This window comes from Macrobrachium rosenbergii, chromosome 12 (genome assembly GCF_040412425.1).
Source record: "Macrobrachium rosenbergii isolate ZJJX-2024 chromosome 12, ASM4041242v1, whole genome shotgun sequence".
Classification (NCBI taxonomy): Eukaryota; Metazoa; Arthropoda; class Malacostraca; order Decapoda; family Palaemonidae; genus Macrobrachium; species Macrobrachium rosenbergii.
In genome coordinates, this window is record NC_089752.1 from 102,851,572 (window position 1) to 102,865,910 (window position 14,339).

General features: G+C 43.7%; 1 protein-coding gene across 6 annotated transcripts in view; it reads left to right on the forward strand.

The window, feature by feature from the left end:
- The window catches only part of LOC136843799 (sentrin-specific protease 1-like), a 91,386-nt gene that overhangs the window by 48,108 nt on the left and 28,939 nt on the right, over positions 1–14,339 (forward strand). For 5 of the 6 annotated variants that reach the window (XM_067112550.1, XM_067112555.1, XM_067112551.1 and 2 more), the window contains 3 exons: positions 245–385; positions 546–640; positions 13,959–14,076. In XM_067112550.1, the coding sequence (XP_066968651.1) occupies positions 245–385; positions 546–640; positions 13,959–14,076 (354 nt within the window). The remainder of the gene's footprint in view (positions 1–244; positions 386–545; positions 641–13,958; positions 14,077–14,339) is intronic. The other variant, XM_067112554.1, reaches the window with a different exon arrangement.

Here is a 14,339-nt window from a genome sequence, read left to right on the forward strand (position 1 = left end):
TCTCTCTCTCTCTCTCTCTCTCTTTTTTGGTGTAGCATTTTGAAACTTGACAATTCTCTTTGCATATTGATTTTGTGAAATATAGTAGCCGGACATTTGTGTTTTAGAATGATTTCAAACAATGCTCCTTCAGTAAGAACTTCTGATATCTGAAAGAGATTGCTTTGGAAAGTATACTTATACATGAACAATGGAATATTTTGATATTGAAGTTAAGCTTCTATTTTAATTATTTATGATGAAGTTGCAGTTCGAGCCCTCAGCCCGTGATCAGACGATTGCACCATGATCCTCAGTGGACAAAAGATAAGATAAAGCAGCTGGATACAACATATAATTCAAAAAGTCCTGTGTCATCATCACAGACAGAATTACCATCTCACAGGTATTTTTTAAAGTCTTTACCTCATGTAAGAATGTTATTGAAACAAATATCAACACTTAAATATAATAAGTGAGTTTTTCACGCAAGAGTTTGACTGTGTAGAAAAGCTAAACTTTGAAATCTTTTTCTTGATAACAACTTTGTTGTACATTTTTCACAGCTGGTTGCAGGACAATTGCAGCATTAAGATGCGACCAGGCATTAAAGACATCAAAATGACACATACCGTGAAGACTAACAATCTGAATGGCAAAGGTAAGAAAGGAATTAACAATTGTCACTTTGAGGAAAATGGCTTTTTATCACAGTGTTTGTAAGAAAGGGAGTTGAACTTGTATTTGTTTGTCCACGGTATACAAACCACTGGTCCTTTACATTAGGAATTACTTTCAGCAAAGCTGGAAATGGCCGTTAAACTTTTGAAGAAGGTGGTTAGGCAGTTAACTACTGTCTAGTAGGCAGGAGTCCCGCCTGCCCAAATGTAAACATTCCAATTTGCTTACGGCCATTGTGCTGTACAGACGTGTTCTTCACTCTCTGCCTGGTTGTCATTAAGCTGTTTTTCCCTGTGGGATCTTTCTTTGTTTTGTTTGGGTATATATGTGTGTATTTGATTTTGTATTATACAGTGCAAACCCATGAATCTGGTAAGCCTTTGCGTAAGGCTGTCAAGCCCCAGCGCATGTGTCTTGAGGTTGGCAGCTAGGTGTGTAACAGTTTTCACTCCTCCTTTGATGTTGACCCTCATGCCTTTTGTAACTTGCAGGGGGAGGACTATAACCCTGATCTGACTTGTGCTGAGTTTGCTCTTGGTCACCTGCGCAGTGGGCGAAGTTTACCGGGAGGAAACAGTTTGGAGGAAGGCCTGTAAGGCATAGTCGGAAGGTTTTGCGCCCCCGACGACACCCCTGATGGCTGACCCTTTGTCCTCGTTTCTCTCTCCCGGTAAGCTTCCCTGTCTGGGTGTATCTCCTTTGTCCTCTTCGCTCACTTTGTCAAGCAGAGATAGGTGGGTGGAGGCGGGCAGTCAAGACGACCTCTTCTTGGGGGCCTCCACTCGCTCCGATGGGGAAACTTTTCCCTTGGAGCAAGAGGAGTCTCCCATCCTGACCCGACTTTTGAATCTTCAGGTTTGGTGGCTGACCATCACCAGGCAACGGATCTGCAAGCAGCTTGGCTCTCCTTGGGGTTCTCTGGCACTCCATCTTTGCAGGGCCTCGTAACCCACCTGACGAAGTTCTTGGTGGTGACTCATGCTGCTCCGACAGCAACCACGACTACGGTGACCATGACAACATTCACGAAGATGCCAGTGACTGTGTCCACTCACTTTCCAACGCAAGTGACTTCTCCCCAGACTCCCCAGCAATCATTGCCCCTGCCTTTGGGGTTCCCTTTGGCCCTGTCTGCTCATGCTGTAACTCCTACGATGGTCACTTCATCTGCTCCTATGATCTCTGCTGACCAGGCCATTGTTGTTGTGCCTCCTACCCCGGCTGTCTTGGTCACTCCTGTTGCCGCTCCTGCTGTTGTTGATGCTCCTGCAGTTCCTGTTTCCCCAGCTGCCCCTGCTGCTCCTGTGATTGCTGCTGCTCCCGCGTGGATGGGGGATGGCTGCCATCCAGAATAATATGACAAAGAGGTCGAAGAAGAGGCCTTGTAAGGTGTCGTCATCGTCGTCTTCATCTTTGTCGTCTGCTGCCTCCTCCCCTTGTTCTTCCGAGGCTCATCGGCTTAAGAAGAAGGCTGCCTCTCCCCCTCAGGACCTCTAAGGGGCTGCTTCCCTAAACAGGGGAAGCAGTGGATTCTCTCATCGGCTCTTCCCGGCCTTCGGGTTTGGGAACCGATTCACATACCCCACCAGGGTCTTGCGTTTCAGACCCCTCAGGCGTGCGGGCCATGGTCCATGCTCCCGATACCAGCGCTAAGAAGTCCGTTTCTAAGACTGGTACTGTGCCTGTCTCTTCCTAAATTTCTACGGATTCTCGGGAAGGAGACTGCTCCCGTTGATTGTCCTGCACAAGATTCGGAGCATCGGATGCTTGGCTGAGCCGAGTCATGCAGAGTGCTCGAGATTCTACGGAGTCTCGGGTACCCTGAACTGGTACCGGCGAGTCCGCTCCCCGGTCCTCTTTAGGCACAGGTTGAGGGAAAGTGCCAAGGTATGCAGGTGCCTTGGCGCTTCTTGCCAGCACTACTTCTAGTGCTCAGCCAGGTTCCCAGCGTGGTGTCTTGGTCCCGAGGGTTTGAGCACCTGCAGAGGCAGAGAGGAGGTCCCCTGTCCAGTCTTCTTCTTGGGAGGTTTCAGCCTCGAAGAAGACTGGGGCATTTCCTGAGGACGGCGCAAGTTCATGACAGCCAGCTCTGGAGCGCTCAACTCCACCCAGCCCTCGATCACGTTTGTGTGATTGGCTCAGCTCGGCTCGTTAAACCTCTTCGCTCTCCTCAGAACAGCACTTTGCCAAGGCGTAAGCGCTTTCCAGACCTGTGCTGCCATCACCACCGTGGGTTGGTGACCGCCCAAGGCCTGCCTCTCCTGCTAGTTCTGCTGGCAGGACAGGTGGGAGTGCCTGATCCTCATCACCTGTCCCCTCAACCTCCTGGGGTTTTACCGGGAGGTGTGAGCCAGATGGGAGGGACTCCTAGGAGATTGCCTCTCCTTGTGGTTCGGCTATGAGGTCCTACCATCCGGGCTCGGTTCTCAGACCAGCTCAGTCGTACTCTCAAGTAGTCGAGGAAGGATCCCAAAGGTCTGCTGAGGTTCTCCCTACTGCAGGGAGAGTAGCTTGAAAGGACCGCACTCTATAAGGACTTGAGGGTCCTCTTCCCCAAGGTGTGGACAACCCTGAGATACAGGGGACTTTTGCGGAGATCATCGTGCTGAGTCGTCAGCACTATGATCCCAGGGAAGGGGCCATGTCCTCTTCTGTGGATCGTCCCTCACGTCTCGAATCATTTTGGTCCTCACTTTCCGAGGGGCTACTTGACCAAGTGAATAACCTTGTCTCTGGGCAAGAGAATTCCCTTCGGTTGAACCTTTTGGACAAGCTCGTTCCCCCTCCTCTGCCTTGCCAGGAGCGTTTCTACATGCCCTCAGAGAGGTCCTTGCCAACTAAGCAGGTTGACCCGGATCTTGTTCGTCCAGGCCCGGGTCTTTCGCTGGAGCACCTTGCTTCGGAAGGGGTCTCTCTCATGCAGCAAGAGGCAGCAAACCTGAAGGCTACTGCTATGGCAGCCTTCCAGGCAGTCTCTTGGCTGGATCTGTGGTTGTTCACAGTATCCAAGGTTGCTGCCTCCTCAGGTGCTATCTCCAGGTCTGTTGGTCCCGAGTCGGCATTGACCCATATGAACGGACCGTTGCTGGGTGCTGCCTCTCTCTTCTCTAGAAAGTTGGTAGATGCTGCAGTGGACAAGAGACAGGCCGAAGACAGTGACCGCCTTGTCCACCAGGCAGTGGCCAAGACCTGCGGGTCTTCGCGTGCCGCTGCAGCCAGACCCTCGGGTCAGGGTAGCACTTCCTCAGTCCCTAAAAAGACCCACGCTCCGAAGGGCACTCGTGAGAACACCCAGCCTTCTTCTTCCTCTGCTAGGAAGGGTGCACAATCGTGGGTCTTTCAGCCCTCTTTCCATCCCGGAAAAAGGGGCAAGGGGAAGAAGAAGAATGGAGGACATTAAGGGCGGTGTTGCCCTCCAGCTGCTGCCATTGGTTGGAGGGTGCCTGTCGAGCCATTGGGCAACATGGCAGCAACAAGAAGCAACCTCTTACCAACAACTCGTCTATCTCCTAACGTATGTTCCCGGTTCGCCAAAGGATCGCACACTAATGCAAGAAGTGCAAGCCATGCTGAAGAAGGACACTGTGGAAGTCGTGTTGGGTTGGTCCCCAGGCTTTTACAGCCGTATCTTTCTTGTAGAGAAAGCCTTAGTGGGTTGAAGACCAGTGATAGACCTCTCTCCCTTGAACCGATTCATTCACCAGGTTCGGTTCACGATGAAGTTGGCATGCTCAGTGCTCACCTCCATCAGGAAGAACGACTTCATGCTTACGGTGGACTTGAAGGATGCATATCTCCAAATAGCCATCCATCCATCCTCCCACAAGTATATCTTCTTGGAGACAGTGTTCCAGTTCAGGGAATTCTGTTTTGGGCTCTCAGCTCTCCCCAGGAGTTCACACGAGTGTTCACCCTTGTGTCAGCTTAGGCCCATTCGCACAGGATACCTCTGTTAAGATATCTCGATGATTGGCTCGTCCTGGCAAGTTCCTGCTCGCAGTTGCTTCAGAACTTGGATCAGCCCTTCGAGTTTTGCTGCAGCCTATGGGTCTTAGTAAATCTCAAGAAGTCCGATCTTATCCCCAAGCAGAAGATAAAGTGCCTGGGCATCCTGATAAATATGGCATCCTGATAGATATGGTAGCAGTGAGAGTCTTTCCATCAGACTCTCGCATCAGCAGGGTCAAGAAGGCAGCACAGCTGTTCATGTCTCAACGGGAGCAGCCAGCTCAGTAATGGCAAGTCATCATTGGTCACTTGTCATCGTTGGAGAAGCTGGTCCCTCATGGGCAACTTCACCTTCATTAGGGGACCTAATAATGAGGCAGTCACAAATAAGGAAGCAGTTAAAGACCTTGGTGTGATGTTGAATAGGAATATGCTATGCAATGATCAAATAGCAATACTATTGGCAAAATGCAAAGCAAATGGGAATGCTATGCTGGCACTTCAAAACAAGAAAAGCCGAACACTTGATTATGCTTTATAAAACGTATGCACGTAGTCCACTTGAATATTGCAATATGGTATGGTACCCACACTACCAAAAGGATATTACATAAATAGAGAGTGCACAAAGGTCCTTTACAGCTAGAATAGAAGCTAAGGACCTTGACTACTGGGAAAGACTACAGTTCTTAAAATTATATAGTCTCGAAAGGAGACGAGAATGCTGCATGATAATACAGGCATGGAAACAGATAGAAGGAATTACCAAAAATACCATGGAGCTAAAAATATCAGAAAGAGCAAGCAGAGGTAGATTAATAGTGCCCAAAACTATACCAGGAAAACTAAGGAAAGCACACAGGGCATTAATCCACTATGTACCAGCATCGATAATGCAGCATCTATTCAGTGCGTTACCAGCTCATCTGAGGAACATATCAGGGGTGAGCGTAGATGTGTTTAAGAATAAGCTCGACAAATATCTAAGCTGCATCCTAGACCATCCAAGATTGGAAGATGCAAAATATACTGGAAGATGTATTAGCAATTTTCTGGTAGACATCAGAGGTGCCTCACACTGAGGGGCCTGGGGCAACCCGAACGAACTGTAAGGTAAGTAAGGTAAGTGGAGAATGAAGGAGTATTGGTCCCAGTCTCAAGACCCTCAATCCTTTCTCATTCCTCTCTCGGAGGGTGTGAGAAAGTATTTAGACTGGTGGAACCTCTTATTAGGAATATCCACACATACTCCCCCTCCTGACATGCTTCTGTTCTCAGATGCTTCAACTGAGGGATGGGCCGCACACCTAGAGGAGTTGCTGACTTCAGGAGTGTGGAACCAAGACAACAAGCACCTTCACATCAATATCCTGGAACTCAAGGTGGCCTTTCTGGCCCTCCAAGAGTTTCAGGATCGAGTGATGAGACACTGTGGTGTTTATGAGCGACAACATCACAATAGTGGCTTATATCAACAAGCATCGGTGCCTTGTGTCCCTTCCGCTTCACCAGTTGACAATGCAGGTGCACGAGTGGGCGGTAGCTCATTCAGTAGACCTTTCAGCCAGATACATCCTAGGCAAGAGGAATGTAGTGGCAGACAAACTCAGCTGCCAGAAACAAGTGATAGGGATGGATTGGTCTCTTCACTCGGACATCATGGAGAGGTTGTTCGAACTGTGGAGGCGCCCAGTCATCGATCTGTTTGCCGCCTGGCACAACATGGGCCGCTGCGGAGGAGGCATTCCAACACCCGTGGGACAACCTTGACGTCTACACCTTCCCTCCATTTTGTTTGATTTGCAAGGTGATCAGCAGAGTGTTGATCACCCTGAATCTCAGAATGGTTCTGGTTGCCCCCTTGGTATCCCGACCTGCCAGCTCTGCTCTCTGAGGTGCCAAGAGAGATTCCTCCCTGGCCCAACCTTCTGCATCAACCTCACGTAGAGCGGTACCACCAGGCAGTGCAGTCCCTGTGTCTTCACGGCTGGAGGCTATCCAGCATCTCTTGCGGGCAAGAGGCTTCTTGTGCCATGCAGGAACAGAGATGGCTGGATACCTCAGACTGTCATCTGCAGCAGTATACCAGAGAAAGTGGGCCGTCTTCTGTGGTTGGTGTTGTAGACAGGGTCTCTCTCTGGTTGGAGCTACTATTCAGCAGGTCGTGGACTTCCTCTTCTTCCTTCACTCTCTGTTTCAGCTGTAAAAGGCTATAGAGCCGCACTTGGCTTAGTCTTGCAGCTGAAGGATGTAGGCATCTCCTCACTGGAGATTTCACTGCGGATGAGAAGCTTCAAAAGGTCTTGCCCACCCAGGAACCTCAGGCCCCCTGCATGGGATGTGACTTTGGTTTTGAGGAGCCTAACTCGTGCACCTTATGAGCCTTTACGAGAGTCGTCAGGCTTGCCCTGACATCAACGAAGAGAGTAGGCGAACTTCATGGACTTTCCTTCAGTGTTAAACACTTGTACTCGGAACCTATCGGTCCCTGACGCCAGGTTCGAGTCCTTCACGATCCCCTCCCTGGAGGACTTTGTTGATAATGATCCAGACGAGATGCTACTTTGTCCTGTTAGAGTGCTGCGGCACTATCTGAAGAGGACTCAACATCTCCAGCCTGAGTGTTGACGACTCTTCATTAGCACTGGCTTGTCCAAGAAAGAAGTGTCCAAGGACATGATTTCTTTCTGACTTCATGAGACGATCAGGAGGGCGTACTCTGCTGCTGGTGAAGACGACACCATTACCGTACGCCTGAGAACTCACGAAGTCAGGGGCACTGGTCCAACCCTAGCATTCCAGAAGACTCTGTCGGTTCCTTAGGTGCTGAAAGCGGGGGTTTGGTCTTCTCAGACCACCTTAACCTCTTTCTACCTTGGGGATATTTCCCACAAGTCCCTGGACACTTTTTCCTTGGGACCTGTGGTGGCTGCTCAACAAGTTGTATAGCTTACCCAGCTCCTTTATCAGGACAGGTTGCATCTCACTTTAGATGTTTGGTTGTGGAAGTAAGAATGACTGCGTGAGTGACTGGCCTCTCCTTCTCCTTCCCTCTCATCCTTCTTCTCTTCCTTTGGGCAGAGAGTGGATTTGAGCCAAGACATACTGGAACTGGCAGCCAATGCAGGCAAGTTTATACATCAAGAACCCATTCTGTTTTTCTTTTATCAGATTTATAGAAGCAAACCTGCTCCTTCCGCTAGCAAGGGAGGAAGGAAACCCTGACAGTAAGACAAACCCAATACTTTGTATTTTCCTTACTGTCTACAGCTCTTAGATTTGTCCTTGCATATTTTTGTATGAGATTGCGATTCCCCCACACATTCGAAAAGGCCCAGAAGTCTGACAGTTGACTGTGCAGTTCCTGTACTCCAATCAATATGTCAGAGGTACAGTTCTCTTCCTTGCTCTGTCAACCAGGAAGAGGATCCCAAGTGTGGTGAACTCCAGTCAGTTCAGAGACTCACTCAGATTCCTACCTCCAATGACTGAATCTTCCTAATATAAAGGACCAATGGTATATATCGTGTAGGAACAAATCACAAATTTTTTAAGTAATTTGTATTTTTCCTAACTATACAAACCTGAGGTTCTTTACATTACATTACATTTCAGTCAGTTGGTACCAGTTGGCTTTGTTCCTACAGGGGTTGTTTAAACCTTGCTCCGCTGTATTGTGAGTGTTGTAATATAATTTCTTAGTTTTTGTGGCTTTTTGTACTTTTTTTTTTTTTAATAAAAACATGGGTCCCAAGAAAGCCATTGCAGAGAAGCGGAAAAGGAAAACAGTAAGAATCACAATTGCTCTTAAAAAAGAGACTATTGAAAAGTATGAAAGAGACATTTGTGTGACTGATTTAGCATCTCGGTTTAACCTGCCAAGATCCACCATAAGTACATTTTTAAAGCATTAAGAGGCAATAAAAAGTGTTTGTGTCGCTAGAGGGTTATGAGTTTGACTAAACAAATGGCCTCCCACAATAGATGAAATAAAAAAATTATTGATAGTGTGGATAAACGAAAAAGAGTTGGCTGGTGACAGTGTTTTGGAGGCTATGATTTGCTGCTCTAAGGCTTGAACCTTGTATGTTCCTGGATCAAGTAGTACTGAGCATGAGTTTATGGCATATGAGTTAGCAGACGAATTTAGCTAGTTAAAAATAAAATTTTTTCCACCCAGAACAACCTCACTAATACAGCCCATGGACCAGCAGGTCATTTCTAATCTCAAAAAACTGTATACTAAGGCACTGTTCCACAGGTGTTTCGAAGTGACCAGTGAAACTAGCCTAACCTTGGCCAAATTTTGGAAGGAATATTTCCATATTTTGAGTTGTGTTTGGCTAATAGAGACAAAGCATGGGCAGATGTCTGTAAGAGGGCTCTAAGAATAGCTTGGAGAAACCTTTTGCCTGATGTGGTTCCTCTTAGGGACTTTGAAGGTTTCAATGCCCATAGTCAGGCAGCTGACCCTAAAACTGAGCCCTTTCCTCTGCCTGACCCAGATGTTGAGGAAATTGTTTCTGTGGCCATGTTCATGGGCTTGGAGGTCAGTGTGATGACGTTGAGGAGCTGGTTGAAGAACACAGCACTGAACTCACGCCAGAGGAACTTCAAGAACTTCAAAAGGAGCAACAGAAGATTTTGGCTGAGGAGATGTTTGGAGAGGAGGAAAGCAAAAGGAAGTCAGCTCCTTCAGAAATCAAAGAAATGCTTGTTCATTGGGAGAAATTCCTAGAGTTTTTTCAAAAGAATCATCATTATGAAGAACTGGTTAACCATGCTCTTAATTATGTTGATGATAATTTAGTTAACCCTTATAGAAAATAGTTGAAGAAATGACAACAGCAGACCACATTAGGCAGATATTTTTTACAGAAAAAAGCCAGCCAGGTCCTAGTGAAAAAAGGCAAAGAAGGGAAAAACCTCCTGAAAAGCAGCTACCAGTTGCATTTAAGGAAGGGGATTCCCCTTCCAAACAATGACTCTCTCTCTCTCTCTCCATACCTCTTCTCTGCATCCATGTCCACAGATCCTTACTGTAGTTGTTAAAAATGTTCTAGTGTTGTGTTTCTTATTAAAATTATGTTATTTAACTCGGAACTTATTTAATTGTAATTTCTGTGTAATGTTTTGTATAAAAAGGCAAAGGTAGGGTAATAACTTGGTGGTCAAGAACAGATTAATCTGTTTTTAGTTATTTCCTATGGGCAAAATTGATTTGGATCTCAATTGCATTGCATCTCAACGCTCCTTCTAGAACGGATTAGTGTCGAGGTCCGGGGTTCTACTGTATATTAGAAAAATATTTTTCCTTTATTTTAGCTTTGTTGGTCTGGTTTTCAATTTTTTTTTATTATTAGCATGTCAATTAAAATCTATTTTTGAAATGGAATTTACCTGAAGTTCTTGGAATTATTTTGTATGTGTTATGCACATTTGACTGTTATTAGTTTAGAATGAGGTCTTAACTACAGCTTGCAAATGTTGATTTAGCAGCATTTATCATTATTAGTAGTATTAGTGTTAGCAGCAACAGCCAGACTTCAACCCCAATTGGAAAAGCAGAATGCTATAAAGTCTGAGGACTCCAATAAAGAAAATAACCAAGTATGGAAAAGACATAGAGAAGTGAATATTAAACTAAGAAAAGAATCAGCTAAGGAAAACAAATATTATTAAACAATTGAATCATGAAATAAGTCTCGATGTTACCCTGCTCAGTCAAAAATAATTTTCATCCAGTTTGAACTCCTGAGGGTTGTTCTTTCTTTAAATATTCAACTGAAATCCCATATGAACAGAGTCAGTAGACTGTTAACCCAGAAGGGTTACAAAGGGAAATCAGCTTGCAGAAAGAGACAAGTTATAGGAAAAGGTGATCAGTAAATGAGTATGAGGGAGTAGAAAATAAAAGCAATACACCTGAAATTTAATTTAGTAATTTTTTTCATAAGTAAGGTCAGTGGCCCCTGTGGGTTTGTTCCATATGAATAGGATTCATCTTCTGAATAATAATATTTGCTAATCAGCATTATTTTTGTTTTGCTGGAGTTCAGCCTCATACCCCACTGACTACACCATTCACTGATCCAGTCCATGTCACAATTGAGGCTGAGGGCAGCTTCATTTCTCATAGCGTTGCATTGTCTGCATACTGAATAATATTGTTTTCCAGACCAACAACCATATCTTTTTGTATACACTAAAAATGACAGTGGATCAAGAACACTACTTAGTGGAACTCCAGACACAGCAGGTCGTGGTTCACTAAAGGTCCCATCAACAGCAACTTGTTGCTGCCTACCTGTAAAGAAATGTTCAAGGATTCCTAAAACATATCCATCCACTCCAAGATTCTGAAGTTTATAAACAAGTGAATTGTAATTTACTAAATCGAAAGCAGCACTAAAATCTATTTGAATTACTCTGCACTTGAAACCCTTATTAAGGTTTTCTTGCAAATGGCATGTCAAGTCTAAAAGAGCACTGCAAATACCCAACCGCTTCTTATACATATGCGTATTGGCTATTAACGATCCTTTAGATTCCACATACTTATGGAGTGGCTTAAAAATAAGTTTTTCATTAACTTTGGAGAGCACAGGGAGAACAGAAATTGGCCTGTAGTTACTGCAGTCTGCAGATATGCCATTCTTTGGAACAGTCACTGTAATACTAAGTATGAAACATACAACTTTGAATAAATAACACTTGTTTTTTCTGTTCTCATGCAAAATCCTAGCCTATGGGTTATAGAACTCAAAGTTAGTTAATGGCCAGTCAGTAGCCAGTTCCAAGCCCAGAGAAGGCTGGAGGGGTTAAGTTCAGAAGTAAAGTTGCATAGAACTTTTATAAAGATAATAGCTACAAAGTTTAAAATAGAGTTCTACAGTATAAACAAATGGCCTCCAGTCCCAGGCAGCCTTTAAGTAGGCTTAGTTATATGAAGAATCTGTAGGGAAAATAAAAATATGACAAGCTTATATTAAAATCCAGTACTGTAATTGTGGGAAGTGGTGGTAAAAGGTAGGGAAGAGTGGAAATGTTGACAGGAAGATATGCAAACATTTGTACAGGCAGTCTCTGCTGCCGATACATACCTAACAGAGGTGCCGATAACCGAAAATCAGCACTTTTTGGCGCCGATAACCTCCGAAAATCGCCAAAAAAGCGCCGAAAATCGCCAATTTTCAGTTAGCGGCAATTTTCGGTTATCATCACACCCTAAGAAACGGAACCCCGCCAATAACCGGGGACTGCCTGTAATGTAGTGGTGACCCTTGGCTATACTGCCACGTCCACTACAAGTTGAGAGAAGCTCCGACCAGAGGCAGTATCTTCCTGCAGCAGCTCTCTCAACAAGGTAAGGAAACAACAAACATATATTCAATGTTAGCGACCTTTCTAGTTCAAACTCATTACTTTCTTAGTGTTTTGGAGTAGAATATGTCCAGGCGCTTTCCCACCTCCTTACAATGTGGAAACAGCTATGTAATTATTTGGTAAGTTACTTATATAAAAATGACATTTTTATGATGAAATAAACTTTTATATATACTTACCAAGTAATTACATGATCGGAGCCTGCCCTCCTCCTCTTGCATGAACATAAGAGCATAAAACGAATTGAGCTATCCGTTGGTTTGTTTCCTCGAGTCCTGGATGGTGGCGGGACGTTGTCACCTACACACTAACGATAACAGCGCCACCGCGCGAATTTTGAATGTCTAAGCTGCTGTAGGTTAGGGAACCAATAGCTATATAATTACTTGGTAAGTATATATAAAACTTTATTTTATCATAAAAATGTCATATTTTTAGATTCATATGACTAATTAAATTGTTAAGGTGTAGAATATTGTTATCTGGAATTAGGTTATATTATTATAGACATTTTTGAAAAGAAATACCAGTACATAGTAACAGACACCACAGTTAATTACTAAAGTATTTTGCATTACAGACTATTCTCTTTCCCATCCTGAAATTGTATAAAATGATGTTTGAGTTCCAGTATATTAGAAATGTTTTTAGATTACTAACATGTTTTAAGTTTTAAGTATACCTGTATTGTCGGCCCTTTCCTTAACTGCTGGTTGCAGATGCGTATGCAACCCATTTTTCAGTGAAAATTTATCAAGAAACAGGAAGAACTGCATTAAAATCTCTGAAATGAAATCCCACTCAAATCCTGAAGGGGCCAATTATAGTTTGGTCTGTAGCCAAATATTCCAGCTGCAAATCTATCTCATAAAATCCTGGATCTGCCCATGGAATGGCAGCTTTAAGTCTACATTATGATATGCAAAATAAATATGTGAAGACATGGGTAAAAAAATTTAATATAAATTAAGACCTATATTAATGCAAAAACAGATTTTTATTCTATATTTTCTCTTAATAGCGTAATGCATAAATTTGCAATTTTTATGACTTCTATCATTGCCAGTTATGACTCTACAAGCAGGAAGAGATGCAGTGCTGAAAAAATTACAGTTTAACAATTCAGTAATTTGACTGGTTTCAAATCATCTGTTCTAGAGGTGGAGTAATAAGGCTTATCCTGTTGTCATATATCTCAAGTTGAAAAGTGCATTTTGGAGATTATTCACTATACAGGCAGTCCCCAGTTTATGACGGTGGTTCCATTCCTACGCCACGGTCGTAAGCCGAGACATCGTCAAAAATCTTAAGAAAACCTTAAAAAACCTTACTTGTAATCCTTTGGGTGTCTTGAAAACTTCTTCCATTGGATTGGTGTCATAAGCATCATAGCCCCAGAACATTTCATAAACCAGGAAATAATTTCTGATGAATATATTTGAAAAGCGTCGTAAAATCGGAACATCGTAAGCTGAACATGTTGTAACCCAGGACTGCCTGTACACAGTATATACAGTACAAGGATAGTAGCAGCCTTAGTCCATTCTTTTTTTTCATTGCAATACATTGTAGGCTCAAAATAAGGGGATCACTGTAAAAATATCTCTGGGCAACATGACCTTTGAACCCCCCCCACCCACAAACACTTGACTGCCCATGCATGTTATCGACAAATATTAGCCTCTTCTCAAAATCGCACTGAGAAGACTGAGCTTTGCTGTTTCACTCGATAAATCCATGTTTCATCCACTCACAAAAATAACACCCCAAGGCCAGTCAGATTTTGAGCAGCTCAGGCATTACCTACCAAATACTCTATGTAACATAATTGCAGCATACCACTGCATTATTATTCCAGATTTCCCAAGTATGAGTGACAAAATTTGAGAATTGTAAAATAATACTGTAAAATAGTTCAGGTAGCATATTTTATATACTCAAAAGCATTTCTTGATTTCCCTCAGAGTCTGAAGATGATTGTACTATTATTTCTGAAAACATCAAGCCTCGGCCGAGAAAAAACTCGCTGGAATGTATACTACTTGAATCACCAGTGTTTGATGAAAAGTGGCATAGAGAATTGTAAGTGGTTTGATCTTAAGTATATTTACATATTTTAATTTTAGAAAACATTTGGAATGTCTGTATTGGAAGTTAATTACTCTTGGGAGAATGTGTTTTGGGATAAATAATAAATATTAAAGGTTAGTGAGCAAATAGATCTGATAATAAATTGTGCAAATAAGGAGATATGTTCTTTTAATAGATACTGTAATCCACAGCTACTGCACTATGAATATATAGAAAGAAAGAAAGAAAATTGTAATAAGTTGACAGTACTGAGG